Genomic DNA, 21,875 nt, shown 5'->3' on the forward strand with positions numbered 1-21,875 from the left:
GAAACATGAAAAACTCTAAATCTAAATAATACAAAATAAGCAACATAAAAATCTAAAATAAAAATACCAAAACCCATATCACTGTTGCTTCCTGTTCCACTTTGGGTTGAGGACATCAGCTGCTGTTGCGTCTCTTCCGCCTCAGTTTTAGACTCGGTTTGGACGTTCTGAACTCATCTGTGATTCTAAATGAAACTCAACCCTCCCTCAGTCTCTCCATCCATCTCTGCTTCTGCTCTCCTCTGTAATAGAAATGTAGTTTCCTTGGTGACAAATTGGACCGTAGAATGAACCCACATGGGCAAATCAGCTCTTTGAAATTCAATTAAGGGAGTCTATTTTTCTGTGTGAGACAAAAAGGCTTACTTTGTTTTTTTTCTTTAAAAATGATTTTGGGTGCGGAAGACCTTCTGGGTATTATTCAGACACTCTTGTCCTGTTTTACTCAGTCAAGATACAACCTCTGCATGTTGACAGTTTGATGAGAGTTGATCTATTATTTTTAAATCCCCAGGGACTGGCCTCAAATCAATGAATGATATCACATGTTGTTTGACTGTAATGATATAAATCCATAGCGCTTCCTAAATTCTCCTTTAGATTACTTATAATTGTTTTGTCCAAAGAAAGTTATCGTCAGCCGAAACTCCTACAGGACTTCAGCTGACTATCGGCCTGACAGAAATATACTGCTGAACTCAATCCTGAGCAGGAAAATAAATCTAACTGACTTCATTTCAGCACGTTGAAACATTGTGATTGACCATCAGACTCTTGCCAGACTTCTGATGGGGCTTCTGAGGACTTACATTATCGCTCTGTGAGCAGACTCAGTCCCTCAGTGTTACTTTTACAAACACTGGTCTACTGTACATCTTTTCCAGCTGATGTCACCACCAACACAAGGAAGATAAGTGGATAAATACTGCATGTGAGGATGAGTAAGGGTGTGATCACACCGGCAAACAGTCCAAACAATTCTGGAAATGTCAGCTTTGTTGAATTTTGTTTAGTTTGGTTTCTTTAGGTGCTTACGGCCTAAATTTCTTCTTTCTTTTTTTTTGTAGCAGATTTGGACGTGTAAGCCTCACAAGCTGTTTATTTACTGGAGAAAGTTTTGATAACCTGTCATCCTGCCAGGTTGGACATTTTAGCAACAAATCTGATGATTCATTGTATTTCTGCCTAACTTTCAAAGCATAAGCACCTGCTGATAATCACATAAATGCATTGATCTTCTGCTACCCACAATCCCTTGTGTTTTGGGGTAATTTCTTGTAGTTGGTGTGAATCACATGTTCATTCCTGTTATTTTTGTTTTTACTGTTGTGAACCTCAGGGACGTGTATGGACGTGTATTACTCACGTTGTGGGGACATAAATCCATTTACACTGATACATTGTGGGGACACCTTTGGGGACAAAATGCAAGTCCCCATAACGTAAATATATAGTTTAATAACGTTTTAGGGTGAAGACTAGGCAAGCAGTGGTTCGGGTTAGGGTAAGTCTTCAGGAAATGAAATGAAAGTCACTGTAATGTCTTCTGAGGTGATGGAGACGCGACTGCGTGCACATATATAGAAAGAAACTGTTTAGTCTTGTGTCCGACTCCCATATGTCGTTATACAATGTATGTTCAACTTTACAACAGTACAATTGAGTTGTTGTAATGTTGTAAATGCCAGAAGTCTCTGTCAATCTTTACCTGCTGACCTTGTTTTAGCTTCAGGTGAATCACATACTTTACATTTCTCTGTCTGCTCAAAAGAGAGAGAAATAATGGACTCATGTCTGATACAGACGATATAATGGCTCAGTTTAAATCTGACATAAACACTGGCAGTCAGCATGTGCATTGTACAGAGCTGATATTAAATTTTGGGGATGAGGTTCAGACATTCTTAGGATTTGTTTGTTCATTTGTTTTCATTGTTCTGGTCATGTGTTTTATACTTTAAACTCTGTCTGCAGAGCAAATTTCCCCCAGCAGAGCGATGGAGATATAATTCAGTCCAATTCAGTTGAGTTCAGTTGTTTTCTAGAGAACGGTTTGGACGTTGTGTTCTCAGTTAGAGCTTCAGTAGCCTCTCCCTGCATACCAAACATTAAATATGACTTAACTGCCCCTCGTTGGCTGATGAACTGTGTGTGTGTGTGTGTGTGTGTGTTAGTGTTGGAGATATCTGGTAGCCTGTTGCTGTAAGTGTTTTGTGGGTTGTAAAATGTACAGTTGGATAAATGGCAGAAGAAATTGTTCTGAGAAAGAGTGAGAACTCAATCTGAGGGGGCACAGGAATAAAAAAAAAGGACACAGTAAGAAAACACAGATTTAAGAAAGACAGGAAGAGAGGATGGCAGGGATAGAGGCCGAAATGATCTCTGTCAAACAAAGACACCTGTAACTGCTTACAGTACACGTCCAGTTGCCATCTTTGTGCCAAATAGAGTTGAATGTTTTCCTGCATGTGTGAAACCTTTTGCTAGATTTCTCCCCATAAATAAATGAACTTTATTTTTATTATTTTTTGGTTATAAGGGAGTGTATAGCCCTGACCTTTCCCGTAGCACCACAAGTTTGACATTTTTGGCTTTTAGTAACATGTCTTGACAACTATTTGATGGACTGCCAGGACATTTTCTACATTCATCGTCCCAAGAAGATGCAGCCTAATGATTTTGGCAATCCCTTGACTTTTCTTCTAGCGCCACCATGAGGTTTAAACTATTGGATGGATTGCCATGAAATTTGGTTCAGACATTCATTCATGTCTGGATGAATTGTAACAACTTTGGGGATCAGCATTTTAGCCTTTGCCATTTTGAGTAAATGTTAGCATGCTGACATTAGAATTTAGCTCTAATTGCCACTGTGCCTAAATACAGCCTCACAGAGCCACTAGCATGGCTGTACACTCTCAGTCTTGTTTTCACGAAAAGGGAGTTTATTTGCCCGAGACCTCCAGTAAGTACCGGGATCTCAATTACTGGTATTCATCCATGACATTCATATGCAACAACTCTGTATTAGCATTTAGCTTTTGGGCAAAGAAATATGAAATTATGAAATAATGATCATACAAGTCAGTGAAAAGTTAGGGTGTAGAGGTCCGGGTGGTGGATAGAATATAACCATTCGTCATCAGCGGCTTAGAAACTAATAATCTGCTGCATAGTCCTCATTACCTCAATGAATGAATGGTTCTATTTAATTATGTGGTTTTATTTGCCTAACCCTACCTTAACGTTGGCCATATGTTTTTTGGCACACACAATTACAGACATGTCTTCAAATACGCCATGTTGTTTTTTAGACGACCTGCCGTTTCTCATGTTAACTTTTTGAATTGATTTTGATAAAAGCCGCTGCTTATTACTGTGTTTTAAATGTAACCGTCAGGCCTACACACAAGGCAAGGACTTCGTGCAGTTAGACTGCAGCTGAGGCCAAACAGGGTCACCTCTCCTTACAAATCTGATCAGCATGTGTCATGCGTCTTTCATCACACTACCTCAATATCAGCAGCACACACTCACTGTGTAGTGGTTATTCTCCTGTTTTGTGTATGTGGACATTTGATGGTGTGTTTTAGCAACAGCCAGTTTTTCACACAGCTCAGTTCAGCCCTCTGCTGCTGGTCGCTGAGCTGCTCCACTCGTGGTCATGCACTTTGCTAAAATCTGTGTGGCCACTGAGGAGAGAAAGAGCACTTCTTATACACTTTCTTCCTCCAGATTCTTTCCTGCCTTTCTGTGATTTTCTTTGTGCTGCAAGCCCTCCAATGAACCAGACATTCAAAGAGTTTTTGTAAAAATTGTTTTGCCTTGAGTGTTTTTCTACTATTTGTTTCCTTAGCAACAGCAAGCAAGTAGGAGAAAACAGTTTTTCTTAACTCTTGGGTTAGTCATCAAAATGGGTCACAGACAGATTTCACTCATTCAGTGTACTTGACAGATAAGACGGCCTTTAATTATAAAAAGATATATGTCTTTGGGTAAAACGTGAGACATCTGAAATGTAAAGAGCTAATTGCTTAAAGGATAAAGATCATGCCATCTGTCTTTTTTGTTCATAATAGACCGTGGTGTCAGATGATGTTAACTCAATATATAGCATAATAGAATCAAATGTATTCAGTTATGGCTGTCTTATTTAAAACATCAGTAAATGTTTTTTATGTATTAGCTTTTATTCCATCATTTTCCAATAAGGCAAGAGAGAGAAAACTGTGTACCTGGCGTCTTGCGAAATATGCCAAATGCCCTTTTTTCCGTTTTTTCCCTCCTGTGGAAAAGTTTCAGTAATTTGGGGCAAAAATGCATTGTAAGGTGAAAAAATTGTGCAGAAGTGCAGTCCATCTGGAAAAGCTTTGGTGCATGCCTGTGGATTTTGATAGGACAAAGATTTGTTTTCCTTTGTGACAATGCTCTCCATTGGCATTTAATTTTGAACAATTAGTACATGATCTGGCTGCAACATTCAGACATTTTTTAAGAAGCAGATGCTCCAAGAAACCGTGCAATGGAAAAAATTTGTTAAAAAGAAAATGTGACAAACTCTTTCATTGCTGCGGCCACCTGCAGAAACTTGGATAGATTTGGGTGCCATCAGAAATTAGTGGCAGGCAACCCGTCTGTAGAGAGTGTGGATGCATCCTAAGACAGGACAATGGAAGATGATGGGCAGCTTGAAGTGAGGCGTCTCCTCCGCTGTCAGATCTGTAGTAATCCGTCGGCGCTCAGGTTCTTCTGCTGCTGCTTTCCAGATGGATTTTGGCTGCAGCTTTTGCCAAAAGATTGAATCTGAATAGTCGTGTTTTTCAAACTTAAGTTACAGTGACTGACAAGGCTGTGTGTGTGTTTGATTGACAGAAAGATAGTAAGCGTGTTTTTTGTCTGAGGTGCACAGTTGTGATTGGCCAGTAGTTGTGGTGCAGCCAGATAAAACTCTTGCATGTCGATCACTTTATTTTATTTTAATTGAGTTTTATTAAATAAAAACATCCATCACTCTCGGGTATAGATTGATATAACGATTAGATTTCTGAATCAAAGACTGACTGAATCTCAGCTGGAGAAGATTCATGGTGAAGACACAATGGCTACACACACACACACACACACCTAGACTTCCATTTGTAAGAGTTTTTAGATTGATTTCCTTCATTAGAGGCAGCCAATGGTTTCTGTTCATATCACTATTATATGAACACGAGACAGAAAATGTGACAAAAATATTGGGCGGAACATGTATGCTAAACTAAACGCCACATAGCTCCTCCGTAGCATTATTTTTTTACTTCAGGTACTCGAACATGTAACATCGGCGTCGTTCTCCGTTATCGGGCTTTGCTGAACATGCTTTGCTCACACGACTTCGTACATGTTGTGCGTCAGTGCTAGTTCCTGCCAAAAAAATGCAGAATATGTAATTTTAGAAAAACTAAATTGATTCAGTGCTTGGTTTCATAGTAAAAGCCTGCCATTGTCATTTAAATTAATTTATTGTGACGTACACACAGGAAGTGATGAGTAACAACAGTAACTTAATGCATAATTTTAGTAGAAACATTTGGTAAAAATCCTTGAATGCAAACAAATAAAGCCCACATGATGTTGAGTGAGACGGTTCAATCAAGCAGGTTTGAACTCTCTGCAAATCTTTTTTTCAAGATTATTTTCTTGTGGAAATCAGTCTAACCATTAATATTAAACTCAGGGTATAGTTCAGGTGACACAATGTGTCGTTGATGGAGTATAAAAGCACAGGTACCTGCTTTGAGGAGTTCATCCAAATTGGCTGCACATTTACCTCAACTTGTGAAATAAGAATGTGAAAGTGATTTAACTACAGTGAGGTACTGTGAATGAAGTGCATATTGTTGCAGCATTGTATTTGGAACTGTGTAGACAGCGTTACCAGAAATGTTTAATTGTTAGTTTGTTAGTAAGCAGGTTTGAAACATATAATCATTTTCTTTGGAGCTGCCTCCACTCTGTTGAGAATACAAAAGCAAACTGTACTCGACATTGCATAACAACTCTCTAATTGCTGGGATCACAAACAACATCTCTAAAAGAAAAGGCCAGAAGAGAATTAATAATTTGCTATGAGTCACAAGATGAAGTTAGGTTTAATGATTGGGCAAGATTTGAGGGATAAAAAGCATAAAATGTAAAAAAAATAAGAGACAAATGAGATCATCTTTCACTTTGATGGACACACACACACACACACAGACACATATGCAAACACACAGACATACAGAGTCTAAAATAAACGCAGCACCTCTCTATCAGGTCGTCCATCTCTGAACAGGAAGTGCCTTGGTTTAACTTCAATGGGATGGGGGGAGATCAAGTCCAAAACTCAGTCAGATTAAATAATTTTCATTCTTCTCTAAAAAAAACAAGCTCTGTTTGCAGAGAGGAAGGGATTTTCTTTGTTTTCTTAAAGCCAGCGCTCACTATATGATGGGAGTCAGCACAGAGACTGCACCGAAGCTGAGCGACGTCGACAAAATTAATATCACATCCCTTATAAGAAATTCAGTGTTGATATATAACATATGCAGAACCACGCTACATAAATAAGCTCATTCCAGTGAACTGCATAGCCCTATAAAGAATTATTTAAACTATTTTTCTAATAATCTCATCTTTGTTCATATTTAAAAATATCAGATTTAGCTGTGGACACTCCTGTGGATTTCTAACAAAATGACTACGGTCCAGATTTAGAGGAAAGAAGGTCTATTTAACCGGAGTGATTAAAAATGAAAGTCAACATAAAACACTTGCCAGTATGATGCTAATAAAAATGACATCTTATATATTAATCAAGACTGTGAACTTATTTTTTTGTAAGATCTGTTGGGAGTTGGTGTCAGGTCAGTGCATGAAAATGCAAAATACCAGGAAACCAAACATGAAACACAGAGGATTTTCTGTCCTAGAAACCCAGATCAGGCTCAAAAAAGGGGGCTGCAGGACACCAGTGTGGATTGATGCTAAAGTATGCAGTGTGTGGTTCAGTCGGTCAGTGTCAAAGTTTGTTTTCAAAGGCTCATTTGTGATTCAACTTTAACTCTGAAGGCATCTTTTGGGCCTCTGAATGCAGTTGTTGTAGTGATCCTGGACCATAGACTTCAACATACGTGTGTACGTTTGTCACTGTGTGGTCAGTATTTTTAAGCTTCTGGGAAGCAAAGACTCTCCAGTTGAGCATCTCGGGTTTCTCAGAACATGTTTTGATGTTAGAGGAGGAATGAATTTGGACCCTCATCATCCTCTATCAATTTCTATCCTTTCAATGTTTTCATTCGGTTCGGTCTCAGGAGGAGAGACGAGAATCTTCAAGTTGAAATGATTTGAGGTTTTTGGAAAAAGAAACTGCCTCCGAAATGATGTGGGCTTGGACGAGAGGAGCAGATATCTTATGCATTTACCAGCAGAAAAGAAATACATTACAGGGAGGAATTTACATTGTTTATACTGTAGAAAGCAATAGAAGTAAAAATCTGGGACTCTAAAAGCCTGTAATGTATTATTAATATGGCAGAGTGTCCTGTGTTCATTCTAACATGTCAAAACAAAAACAAATCAAACTCCTGTGATATATGGCAGGGTGATGCCTGGTAAAATGTATTTTTGTATATCACGTGAAGAGCTGATATGTCAAACAGAGTGATTCCACTTCTGCTTCCTGTTTTTTGTTCACGTGTCAACAGTTCAGGTGCTCCTAATTTATAAAAACTACATCCCAGCATGCTCGGATTTTGGGTCCCAAGTCTCATCCTTCGACTCCCAGTTGATCTGTCCAACATATTTGTTGTACTGGAAACACTGAAGCCTTACTGGCCCAGATTCCAGGGTATCAGAATGAATCCGTGCTGCCAATTAGCCGATGAATTTCCCTCGAGTGCTGGAGCTGTCCAAGCAATGCTTCAGTCTGTACTTGTCGTTCTATTTATGTGTGGCATTTTTGCTTCAGCGGTCACGGTAATGTTAAGTACACACAGTTTGTGATTAAAGTGAAAACATGTGAAACCTGCAGCGCAGACTCGCAGGTGGAAATCAGCAGATTGTTTAGAAAGAGCAAGTATCTCCTCCAGTAACATCTGCCCAACTGGTCGAGGCTGACAGCCGCCGCTACATCCTGCCACCCTGCTCCTGAGTGTTCCTGCGGGAAAACACGCCTTATCTTCCCTCTCCATCAGCGCTCCCTCCTCAGTACTTCTGCTCCCAAAGCGGGAGATAAGAGTGAAATGTGATTATTTAATGTCCCTGAAAGATATTAGTGCAAAATTAAAGGAATACAAACGTCTCCTCTAAGGTCACGTTACGGATCAGATGATGTTTTCACACAAGTGACTTGGTGTCTGTTGTACGGGACAGCGATGTTGTTTTGTAACTGAGAAGGAGACAGGGATTTTTTTTTGCAATTAGAGTGGCGTACCAAGTAGAAATAGACAAAAAAAAAAAGGACATGCAAGCACGCTGAAGGTAAAAACTGGTTGGATAAAGTTGCTTTGCAGATCATTTCAGCTTCTGTTTTTAAATACACCTGACCTGAACGATGCATGAATCCTAAACAAGGACAGGTACTGAATGCCGCTTTGATACAATTATAAAAATATTGGTTCTTAGTCTTGAAAGAGCTTCCTTAAAGGATTATTGAATTCCTGTAAAACTGAAGGACTAGCCTCTGTTAATTAAAGCTTGTATTTTTTCCATGTTTGTTGAAAACCTTATATCCACGTTGTAGTAAGAGCAGTACATTTACAGGGAAAAATGAAACAGTTTCCCATCTAAAAACAATCAGTAGCCTGAAGTAGAAACTGTTGACACCACACAGTCGGGAGTGGAGAAAACGGCCAACACACATAAACAACTGCGTAAACAATAAATAAAACCATAAATAGAGTTTCAAAATCCTCATCTAAAATGCCTGCTGTCAGTTAAAATCCCCTCTTCCCCCTAAAAGACCTAAAATCCCAATGAGATCAAGGAGTCCAACTCTCCTCCTTTCTCACGATCTTTTTCTGAGCGAGTAGCTTTTTGATGTGTTTTGATCTACTGTTTCAATTTGTCAGACTGGAATTCAGCCACAGATCAAACTAACAGCAGATCTGGCAGCATATAGGCGCCAGATGCAGTTATGAACAGTTAGTTGGATACATGACCTGTACTGGGCTGTTTTTAACTTTCTGAGAGCTGCTTCTCAGGAACTCAGGCACGTTTCCACTGAAAGGTCTCGAGTTTGTGGATTGAAATAAATTAATTCATTAACGCCTTAAATGTATTTAATAGTTATTGGATGGCATTGAAAGTACTGTTCATTTGAATAGCTTACGTCTCTGTTTTTGAATGCATAACATCCTAATGATAGAGGTTTGTGTTAATCCAGCAACAGATTTTTTTTTTCATGGGAATCAAATGGAAATCAGCTCAGAAATATATTATTCAAAAATTATCAGATAAAATAATTAGTTTCGTCAAAGTCATTTCATTTCTTTGATTCATTTCCACAATCAGGACTAAACAAATGAAACCTTTGTGATGTCTTATTTGAACCACCGTCATATCTTAATAAAGTCGTAATCTTTAAGATTTCAGTCCTGGTTGATTTGGCGACACCTGCGGTTACCATGGTAACAGCGAGTGAGGTTTAATACTACAGCTATCAGCCCTTGAGCAGCTGCTTTGTTAAAAGTACACCAGAAGAGCAGCTGGTGTATCTGTTTACAGCGCAGCCAAACAATCTCATGTTGTTTTAGTAAGGAAGTCAGTCAGTAATAATTGCAACTGAGATCTGATTTCATGCTGCACACAAGTAATTTTCCACACAACAGCAGACAGTTAACTTGGTTACCTTGCTGAGGAGATGGAGGTGTGCAGATGTGCCTTCTTGTCTCCCTGCAATATTTAAAAATGATCTACTATCAAATAATGACCAAAATGACCATGTCCTGTTTTGTAAACACATTTTTAATGCTAACCATGGTGACAAATACATTGTGTTTACTGTGGCTGCTTCACAATAAGCGCCACCCCATGTTTCACCAGTTTTAATGCTTTTAATGTGAAGCAATAGAAAGTGTTAGCATTAGCAGTAACTTAATACGGCTGTAGGAGAGTGAACAAGCTGATATCAATGAGAATAAGGCTTGCATTATTTCCTGTGAATCCCTCGTGTGAGTGAAGGCAATTTGAATCTAGCATGGGAATGGCGGACTCTGCCACTCAGTCACAATGAAAACTACTATATATAAAGGTAATGAAAAAAAACGCAGACTAAATAGTGTCAAAAAAGGGGGGTTTGTGTCTTTTTACACAAACAGTTTAACAGTTCAGTGTACATCAGCTCTGCTGTCGTCGCCCCTGCGGTTCAGTTCAGGTTCAGTTGCTGCTCATAGTATCAGAATAGAAACGGAAACATATCAGTAGATCCCATGGGAGGAATGAGTAAAATACCACAAGTTGTTTCTCTCCTTCTGACCATGCAGGAGGTTTCACTGTTTCCCTACATGTTTTTATTTTTTTATTATAATTGACAGCTGACACAGCTTCACGTTTCACTGCGCTCAAACTAAACAAAATGATGGAAAAATTAAGAGGACATGCTTTGCAAGAGAAATCCCTCTCACCTTTTCCTGTTTTTTTTTTCACTTGGACAGTGAAAAAGCAGAAAGCGAGGCAAATTAGAGTAGACACAGGAGGGAAAGCTCTGCTGGGAGTTAACCACTAAACTATCTCTGGACAAAGCATTAGCCCTGCGGTTCCTTCATGAAACTGATGTTATATGATTTGATTTAACTTGTGGGAAAGTTCCTACCCCCCTTTTTAAATTTGGGAATGTTCTGTTGTGGAGGGAAAAAATAGCTATGACACTTTCCAAATTTTCGGTTAAAAGCTGCTATACACTGAACGTCTGAGGGAAGATGTGTGCTGTGCATTAGACAAGTATATTTAATGTGTGTGTGTTTAAGGGTCATATATCATCTGATATGTGCAGTCAAAACATCTGCTTCGGCCTCACGGATAAGATTTAAGGATAACATGCTTATGAACAGTACCATATATGTAAGTCCAGCACAGTGACCTGTATCTCAACTGAATGTGAATTCATTTGCAGTGATAAGAAGTATAAACAACATCTTTACTCTATCAGTGGTATATTAGTGTTTTGGTCAAACTGTACATGTGAATTTAAGTGGGAATCAATCTTAAGCTGCAGGATGAAACTGAATCCCCAAACGCCCCCAGATGCTGAGGAAAGTATTTATTTAATAATGCTAAATGTAAGCATGAATTTGTTTATGATTGAATTAATGCGGTTTTGATCTTCATCCCTGTGAAGAAGTTGCACATACTGCCGTACGGGGTCAGATCTCTGGGAGCAGCAGGGTTTTTGTTTTGCCTCGTAAAGAGCATTTTGCAGGAGGGTCTATTTAAGGATTCCTGCATGACAATTCAATTCAAATAAACTCAATAAACTTCTAATCTTCCTCAAGGCAGGAGGGACGGCTGTTGCTGGCAGAGGTTTGTTGTTGTGGTTCCAGAGAGAAGCTGCAATTATCCTTTTTCAGCCTACTTAGTTACTCAGGTTGAGAGAGTGGTTAAGCAGAGAGTGTGCAGTTCAAACCCAGAATACTCTGGACAGTCGGGTTGAAAACAAATACAAATACATTATTCGAGTACGCACAGATAATGTGCTCTGATACGAAAACCATCTCTTGATTGACACAGTGTACCACAAACGTAACACAGCTTCTTCAGTCATAACTGAGTCAAATCTAAACACACCAACATCATACACACCTTGTTACAATCAGTCACTCTTTATGGTGGTGTTTAGCTAATACTGTATGTTTTGTAGGAAACCTAGTGCTGCCCAGGATTGTTCTCCCTTCTAGATTCCCTCCTGGCAACTCAAAGCACTTAGAAAAGGTCAAGGAAAGACCCGATCGTGGTCTCGGTTCAGTATCGAAGTCAGCTTCAGTTAACTCCAACTTGAAGCTTTTTCACTACTGATTTTACTTTTCTCTTGGGGTAAGAATGTCACACTTCCTGCAATGGAACAAAATGTTGCAATTACATTTCCTCCAAAACACGGTTGCCGTTGCAAATTAGTTGTGTATGAATGTAATTTGTAGAGGACAGGCTCACATTTTTGTGGGGAGACTCTCATTCCATGTTTATTTGTAATCTGGAAGCCTGTTTCCCTGAATTTCCTCCACAATATTTCAGGGTGTTGTTGTCTAATACTGATCCCTCCGCTGGTGGCTGGTCTCATCCAAGACAGTGTGACAGACAGACAGAGCTGTGTTTGGACAGTAAACAAACTCACTGTACAGAAAACACACAAGACAGAGGAGCAGAAGTTACAGAACATTTCTGTTTATGTTTCCCCCGTCGCCTCCTCACCCTGGGCATGCCTCCACATGGGACTGTGTGTGTGTGTGTGTGTGTGGTCATTGTAGTGAATGGTCTGATAACAACTAGCTAATCGTGGGGACTTACCAGAAGGAATCCACCCGGACGTCCGTTCAGGTGTGTGTTTGCTCGTGTGTGTGTTTAGTAGTAGTAGGACTAGTAGTCCCGTGCTCATGAAGTCCTACAGTTACACAGAAGAAGAGATGACTAATTTCCCCCTCAGGAAAGGACTTTCTGCCACACTAGATTAGGGTTTTGATTTGTACTGGGATAGAGTGTAAATTTGAGTCAAAGTTAATTTATGGTTTAACCAAAGACACACTGGTGAAAAGACACGTTACTGTTCACTCTCTGTGAGGAAAGCTCTACTAAGTAAACACTGAAAAACATGTTGGAGTGAATGTGGAATTTTAACCGCAGTATTTTTTTTAAACCTTCAATGCGCTTGTCACTCTGGTACTAATTCTTCTTCCATTCTGTAAATAACCATCACTGTCTCATCAGCACTGAAGGTCTGTTAGTTTCACAATAGTTAGCTAACAGCAACAAATGGAAGTAACATTTCGTCACTACGCACATCATGTATCTCCAAATATCAACTTTTCCTGTACTGTATTTTTTCAGATAGTCAATTGGGTTTTTAGATGTTTTATTTTGCTTAAGAAGCGGGAACATTTTCTCAGCCCATAAAGGATCATTTAATAGTTTTTACTAAGAAATTCAAAAATCTCCAAATGTGGAGGTGCCTGGGTTTCACTGGAAAGTGACGAATTGCTAAATTAATTTTGCTCTAATATATGTTTGGAAGAGACACAAAAAAAAATGTGTATCAGAGGGCAGAAAAGTATACAAATGACTTACGGCCAATGGTAGATTGTCACAAAATCACTGTTTATGACTATTTACTCAAAATTCTAAAGTACTATAGCTTGCTTTTGTGTAATCTGCAAAATTTGCTGACATACAGCCAATATCTTATCTAGTAAAATAGCAGTACTTGGAAACACTAAAACTGTCACGGCTGTAAAACTACCAGAATATCTTGCACAAAGACCCTTTCGGATTATAAACAAATACACTTTTGCTGCTTTTTTATTGAGCTCAGTCGACCAGGCCATTGAAAACATACAGTACACACTAAATCACTAAATATTTTCCTTTTTGCTAAGTATTTTTATATTAAAAAAAAAACAAATGCTGAAATGCCCTTTTGCCATTATTAATTATTATTTTCTGCTTGTATGCTTCATCTTTTTTTCCTTGTCTCCCTCCTCTTCCTCCCTCTTAGCTGAGGACTTTGCTGCCTGGTTTGAGAAGAATGTTGACGATGGTTCCCAGTCGCTCTTTCCTCATTTCCCATGCCTCTTCCTCTCCTGTTCCCACTGACTTTGTCACAGTAACTCTGCCAACAGAGCCATTAGACAACTGTCAACCTTAACCTTTCCTCCTAACCTTTTCTTACAATACCAATCAAATCTTTTTTCTTCCAGAGTTTTTATTATCTTTTCTTTTAATTTGTTTTTATTTAATTAGTTTTTTTCTTATTGTGCCCATTCTTCTGATGATAGATGTCCTGACATCAGAGTCATTACAGTTTAAAGTCAGCAGGAAAACCTACAGGATGGCCTGGTTTATGTGTTACACGCTGTCGCTTGTTGCACTATGAGATAAAACTAAATCAGCAAAAATACGTTATTCATGAATCATGTTTAAAAAAAATCAATGAGGCTTTTAAAATACGTATAGTGTGTCCCAAACCTAAGTTGACATTTCCATTTTCTCTGTCTGAAAATGTACAACATACAAGAATAACATGACTGTGGTGATCTGGGATAATATTATGCCAGTATGAGCATGCATAAAGGCACACTTATGAATTGTTTGGTTTAAAGTTGTAATCTTTAAGATTTCAGCCCTGGTGGGAATGGCGGACTCTGCCACTAACATTTATAACTGCTATAAAGAGAGGAAATTAAAGAGTGTAAATACATCAAATGGTACTGCTGAATAAAAATGCTAAAAGATTTTGAATGAAAAAAAAACTTTATTAAAGTTAACTAAAGAAGTCTCCGTCTCTTTTTCAGATTGTCCTTCCTCCCAAACCGGAGCTACAGCGACAATGGACGGACGATACTGGCCAACGAGCAGGAGTCCCAGGACTCTCTCGGACCACTATGAGGATAACTTGACAGAGCTGTGACATCGTCAGCTGGTGTGGGGGACCTTTGTGTTGGTTTAGAGACGAAGACTTCTTGGCCTTGATCTCAACAGTCTACAGTGAGCTGACCTTTTAATGAGGACGTCATCTTACCTGAATATTCACTCTATGATCCAGCATCATCATTGTGTGACTTTTTTTTTTTTTTTTTTACACGTATGTTGATGCTGTCCAGGGTAATCTAAAGGTTAGAGGCACTATTGCTGGGCATCAGAATCTGACTCTCTGTGACTCGAAATGAGACAAAATGTGTGCAGAATTCAAGTATTGGTTGTACTTGTGTCTGTGGACTGAAACACATACAGTATGTTTCCTGGTCTCGTTCTAATTCTAAAACCCAAAGAACTGTTCTTCTCAGTTGAACATCAGGATCACAGGATGAAAAGATTAAGTCAGATGTTTAGCGGATCTACAGGCCAAACTCTGGCCAACATGATGAGAGAAGCAATAGGCCTCTTCTCTTATGCTGACATGCCATCATAGCTAAAAACTGGCATCATTTAGTGCCATGTTGTGAAGGAGAAACAAGTTGGAACAGAGTTAACTACCAGCTGGTCACACATGTGTTACTAGAGTTCAATTTATTGTACTGCAGTTTGTATTCTTTAACCAGCATGGACGTCACTCTGAAACTGCTGCATGTAATGTCAAAAGTTTTTATTCCTATCCTTCAATTCATATTCAGTTTTGAGACACCAAAGGCCGAAGATGTGATGAAATACAGCATCATAAAAACTGTTCTATCTTTCACCATTGTGATGAAACACTCGCCTAACCCTTTCATGGCACATAAAATATTGTTGCACTTACCTCTGTGGGTTTGAAGTTTCACATCTGTTGCACCTCTGTCCACACCCAACAGGGACGTCGTGTTGGTTTTGTAGTCACTGCAGCAAGGTGGAAACTTTAATTTCCAGTGTTAAAATCACTCTTTATGGACATCGTCATCATCCTGCAAGAAGCGACAGTGACAGACGTAGGAATGTACTCTTCACTTTTTTTGTAAATGAATAAGACATGGTTTCAAAGCACTGAACTGTCCGGTCTGATTAAAATGAGTATGAAATGAGCCCACTTTCTTTAAATGCAGACAATGTGTGCTGTGCATATGATTGTTTTATATTCCCACCATGAAAATGAATTATATGAAGGAGACACCTTGAAAAAGGAAATATAGTTTTACATACAACACATGGATTGAATTTTACTGACTAACAGTGACATGTGGCCTGTTTTCCAAATGTATGTTAAAGCTCAGTTGGTGCAGATCAAATGTTTCTGTCTCTTGTTGGTCCCTCAGTTTGCCATATGAACACTAAACCTGCAGCTGGATGGAAGCAGCTAGAAACCACCATGACAAGTCTGAAGAATCAAGTATTTCTCGATAACATACTCTGATTAAATAAGCAACAATCAGCTAAAGTTAAAGTCTGGGAAAAAACTAAACTATAATAATAATATAATATATCCATATTTATTAAGAATTTAAAACTCAAAAACTGGAGTTGATATAGCACATGTTCTTCATCATAAGTACTATTTGTTGTTCTCTTGAAAATTAAAAATCTGAACATTTTGACAAACAATATGAATATTTTTCTCATTAGACATGATAAGCACATTCAGGCCAAGGTGAATATTAAAGTCTGATGCCACTCAAAAATAAAATATTTGTCTGTCTTTGAGTTGGTTGATGGTTGGACTGTGTTTTAAAGCTGCGTTAAGTGATTTTTGACCACTAGAGGACAGAAAGATTCTGTTTCTGGCCACCTGATTAAGAAAAGTCAGATATTCACTCTCCTTTTAGCTTTGATTTGGTCTCTAGTTTCTCAACCAGCCACTCGCTTTGGCTCTCTGCCGTTTTGTGTTGGGCACGTAGCATATTCTCAGAATGTTTGAGCTAGCTTGAGAGCTGTGGCTTGGAAAGTAACCATGATTAGCCAAAATCAGCTAAATATAACTAAAATTAACATAGAGCTGTAGAATTGGTTGTTTTTCTAAGTGGGTTTGGCAGCAGGAGTGACCCGTTAACATTACTCATTTGATTCAAAGGTAGATTCAAGAATGCCTCTATAACACATGTTTAACTATGCTCTGATATTTGATGCTCAGATCTGGTCTCCGTCCGCCTCACACTCGCTCCGTCTATCACAACACATTCATTTGATCGACACACAGAAGTGTGAAACCAACTCAGCCGCCCACTTTCTATCATCTGCATTTATACATTTTAATTTCAGTTTCTTTCTGCATTTCTGCCTCAGAAAACAACAGTTAACTCATCATCTTTCCTTTTTACTTTCAATGAAAAACCTCAAAGTCCAGCTTCAAATATGATGAGCTAAATGAATGTCTTATTACAATGTGACAACAGTCCACTGTGCCCTGTATTACATCTTTGTTGAGTGTGATGAGATTGTGAATAAACAGAGAAGTTGACAATTATTTGGCATAAACTGGTTTAATGTCCAGTGATTGAACCAAAACAGAAAAGTTGCTGGCCAGAAATCCAAAACAATGATGCCTAAAACGTTCAAAAGAGCTGAGGCGAACTGCAGAGTCGGGTGATAATTCTCTGTGGGTTCACACTACGAGCGACCCGTCTCACATTACACACAGTCACTTCATCCATTATTTATATAAAAAATATTGATAAGAGTAACTTTAAGGCTTCTTTAGAGGGGGACAGTTCACCCAAAAAGAATAAAAGTTCAGCTTTAAGGTGCTATCTTGACCATTCTTGAAAAGCAGTTTGACAAAGACATCTCCATGGCAACTGAAACCAAACTATAACCAGCTATGAATGTGGTAAGATTTTCTTTCATAAAACAAACCTTGAGAAGATGTCAGTTGTATTTTACTTGCATACAACAGTCCGTGAACACCGTCTTCCTTCTATAGGAGATAGTCAATGGGAATGCTTTGTCTGAAAGTAGTTCTTTAACTGCACACGTCTAGATTGCTGGATTAGTATACCGTCTGGAAAAGAAGTGTTAATCATGACTTTACACTCCCACAAGTTACGCAAACATGTCAATAAATTTGCACTGTGTCCTTTACTACTTATGTATCATATCAAGTCACTTTGTGGCCACCTGGAGGGGCCCAATCTCTATTTTGAGAACCCCTGCTCAGCACTTGTCAAATATGGTGAATGCTCACATCTCGTCAACTGATCTTTTTTAAGCGAATACATTTTTCGCCATTTTAGGCAGGTAGCTTTTAGTTTTTGCACATCTTCTGTTGATTATTTACACATCATCACTTGAGCTCAACATGAGCATCAAGCACGGACTAATATTATTCTGTGTGGGCCTGAAACACATTTAAACAAGCCTTTATTACTGTTGGCGGTGGCAGGCAACAATTACACACAAAGCCCCTCGTCAGGAAGCCTGTTCAGTAACAGCAAATATGATTATCCCCAATCATTCCCTCCGCTGCTGAGAACAATCTTTGGTCTGCTTTGATGGGTTGATTGGTGCTGACCCCCGAGTCTGCTGGCCATTAACCAATCAGGGAAGATCCAGAAGAGGAATTCATTATTCTGTGAGCCCTCTCAAAACTCACTGACTCCAATACAATCTCTCTGGGCTTACATGCTGTCTAAAGCACGAAGATCTCCAGGCTTTGTCTCAAAGCACAGCAGTGCCAGACCTGGACCTGGGTTTTCTAAAAGCATCTTGGCTCTCAGTTTTTAACACAGGAACACAATTATTTTTAACCCCATGAGACACAGATCCAGTATTTTATCCTTCTATGGGCCACTAGAAATTAGCCATGTTAGTTTTTGTTCCTGTGTGAATCCAACTTAATCCACTTTTCTAACAGATATGTCCATTGAAAAAACAATTTGCTCTAGGGTTTAAAAAGTGATTTTTTAATAAAACCCTAAGGGGGATTTATTACTTATCTCCTTCCATGTGGAGGTTAGAGGTCAGCCTCAACATCAAAGCAGTGAACCTGAGCCTCGCCACCTTCAGGATGGTTCACACAGAGAAGCTCAGGGAAGTGGCTGTGTGCTGCTCTCTATTGGAGGTGGGAAAGTTAACCAGACGTACATTTTCCAAACCAACCAGTCAGTCTTCATCTTCAAAGTCTTTTCTCTTGTGAAACTGAAAAACACCCAGCAACACTTCTGATAAAACATATATCTGACCTTTGTGTCACTTACCAACTAGGTTTTCAAGTGTGGTGTCTTCTTTAACACATTGTGGTGCACTAAGCTGCAATGGAGTCATTACTGCCCCCTGAGGCAAGACAGTGGAAAACACAGCCAATCATATACATCCACACACATCATATGTGGATATATGTTTGTTTTTGTTTTGTATATATATATATTTTTTTACATTTTTTTAAAACATGTTCCTGCTTCATACATACCCTATTTAAATGTTCCTTATAATGTATTTTTATGATGACCCTGATGAAGGCAGCAATCTGAAACGTGTCAACATTAAAGTGGTTCTACATACTACAAGTGTCGCTGGAGTTTTGACCTCTTCAGGCTTTTTCCCTCCTCCATGCACCTTGGAAGTATGTGAAGTTGTGCCAGAAACTCCTACTTTAGACTTTATTTGGAAAGTTGAAAGAAAATGTCTAGGTGTATCCATGAGAACAATAACCTGGCAACCTGTAGCTACAAGGAGATGTTGTGTGTTGCTTCCATTTATTTACATTTACACCAGGCACAACCAAGCCAACACAATAAGCCATATGGAATTAGCACTCAGACCCACACCCTGCTTGCAAATACTGTGTAACCATCCACACTGTCAGAAGCCTGAAGCCCAAAAATATTGTCATTAGCACACAACACTGCCAGCACGGACACTGAGAGCGTTTGTTCAGCTATCAGAGAGAAAGCAAGCAGCAGCAGTTGCTGTAATGTCAGCTCTAACATGCTTCTCTCCTTACTACCACTAGATGTAGCTACAGTACTAGCAACTAAAATTGGCTTTTGAACTCCTCCGCAGGTGTGTTCAGACTGTGACTTCTTATTGTGGAGAAAGGTCCTTTATTAATGAAATGAATGATGACTTGAATGAATTCCTTTTAGCTGCTTCAGTTTCAGGGTCCTGGTATTTTACATGCTGTCACACTGTCATGGCTTACTGAGACACTTGAATAGAACAAAGCCATTGTTAAAGTTATTAATAACACCTGTGCTTTTACAAGACACAATGTCGGCTGTGAAAAAGCCTTGTTAAATAACTATGGAAATATTACAATTATATGACACATTCTGCTAGGACAAAACCTAAACTGCCATTCATTGTTTTGCTTTTATTGTAACATTGTTCTGTCATTTCTGCAGATTTTGTTGGTGATTTTATACGGTGGGTGCTCTATCCTGCCCCTTTCCCCACTGGATCATTTATCCACTCAAATATATATCCTTGCAGCTTCCTTGCATAGTGCAAAAAGAGCATTATCAGTGCACCTATGCACACATATCAACAGCAAACATCCCAGTCCTCAGACGTTCATCAGTGCTTACACACTCCTGGTTTCCAGGTCCCTTAAATACACCAGACACAGCTGCAATCAATGAGCCATCAAGTCCATTGAGTAGAAAGAGCTGCTACAACAGCACACTCATTAACAATGGAAATAAAAAAAGAAAAGATTTCTAACATTTTTGTTTGGTGTTTTAATTGAGGATTCAGATTTTGTTGCAGCTGTGATTTGTTAACGGCATGTTACATACTGTACAAGACGCTTTAGCCAAAGACTTCCTGAGTTATACAGTAAGAGGGTTGAATCAGACTATAATTTTATTTTTGAAAATTTGTGAAAACAAATAATCTTGTATTTTGTTTTCCTGCTTGACCAGCAAACAGCAAAAGTTTACATTTGTTCATGCTGCTGGTAACTTTTTAACAAAAACATAATTATTACTCTACGCCTTTCGGACGTAGAGTAATAATTATATTTTAAAGAGCCTGTGAGTTATATCTCACAGTCTCTGCTGAGTCAACAGATGCTTTTTTATACATTAAACCTTACTCAAACGCTAGGGTGACTGAAGCGAGCAACGACTTGACAGCAGGCATTTTGTCTGCATTACTTCTCCGGTGTCAGAGCTAATCTTCCTTAAACATTTACATTCCTGGCAGACAAGTGGTTTACTCTTAACTCAAGGAGTTAATGAGTAGAATGAATGAACTCTTGTGCTCAGCGTCGGCTGTAGGACCCTTGTGACCCCTTGAGAAATGTTGGAGGAGAAGAGAAGGTTAAGAGGTGGCATGTCACGGGGTCATCGGGACGTAACTTTGGATCTCGGATAGGTCCTATCTGTGTTCAGAGAAGGTCTGACAAATTCTTAAGCTTTCACAGCTTATGACAGGTTGTTTTCTTTTCATCGCTCAACACCTGCTACACCCTTGATATGTGCAACATGTCTATGAAATGTGATGGTTTAAAACAGGCCAAATACAAACTTAATTCATAGAAATCTCTTGGAGTTACAGTGTAAGCTCTTTTTTCATCGGTTACCTCTCGGAACCATTTAAATTTTTATCAGAAAAGGTCATTTTATCATTTATAATTCATGTAATTGAATGGAATGCATAAGAGTGGCACTGACAATGAGTAGCGCCCTCCATGCAACACGAGAACATGGACGTTTCTTGGTTGGAGTGTAATCCAGAAGAATTGCTTTTTTTGTGCAACAGACAAATTCTAAATCTAAAGATCCAAAGAGGATTTGAAACAATCACTTCTCAGTTATCATGCTTGTTAACCAGCTATCAGAGCTTTCTAATCTACATCAGCTCTCGCCCAGAAAATAGTAACGTATGGAGTTCAGAGAACATGTTCTGGATCATAATGTTCATCAATCTAATTCAAGTATATTCGATTTGGCTCAGCCAAACATTCAATAATGCTACATATATAAATGTAGTATTATTGTAGAATGTGTTGTTACTGTAGCTTTGAGGGAAACTCACGTTAATACATTACCAACAGGCAGGATCTGATGTAACTTCTGTGTTTATAGAGTGACAAAAAACAGATGTGAGTGAGTGGAAAGTATTAACCAGTTCTCAACTCCATCCGCTTCTCGAGGACAACCGACACTCGGAAGTCCAAAAGCACTCGAAATTTACTACACATGGACCAAGAATTAACGTACTATAGAGGCATTGTAAGAATTTTAAAAAGGCAGTATCAAGTGTTTTTATGTACTCTTAGTGTACTGTAAATAAAACAG

The 21,875-nt window shown here is 38.9% G+C and overlaps 1 protein-coding gene across 1 annotated transcript in view; it reads left to right on the forward strand.

The window, feature by feature from the left end:
• Positions 1-14,778, forward strand: part of LOC139301230 (5-hydroxytryptamine receptor 4) — a 28,322-nt gene extending 13,544 nt beyond the window's left edge. The window contains exon 6 of the mRNA XM_070924567.1: positions 14,523-14,778. Coding sequence (XP_070780668.1) covers positions 14,523-14,616 — 94 coding nt within the window. The 3' untranslated portion in view covers positions 14,617-14,778. The remainder of the gene's footprint in view (positions 1-14,522) is intronic.
• Positions 14,779-21,875: the final 7,097 nt, after the last annotated feature.

This window comes from Enoplosus armatus, chromosome 18, assembly GCF_043641665.1.
Source record: "Enoplosus armatus isolate fEnoArm2 chromosome 18, fEnoArm2.hap1, whole genome shotgun sequence".
NCBI lineage: Eukaryota > Metazoa > Chordata > Actinopteri > Centrarchiformes > Enoplosidae > Enoplosus > Enoplosus armatus.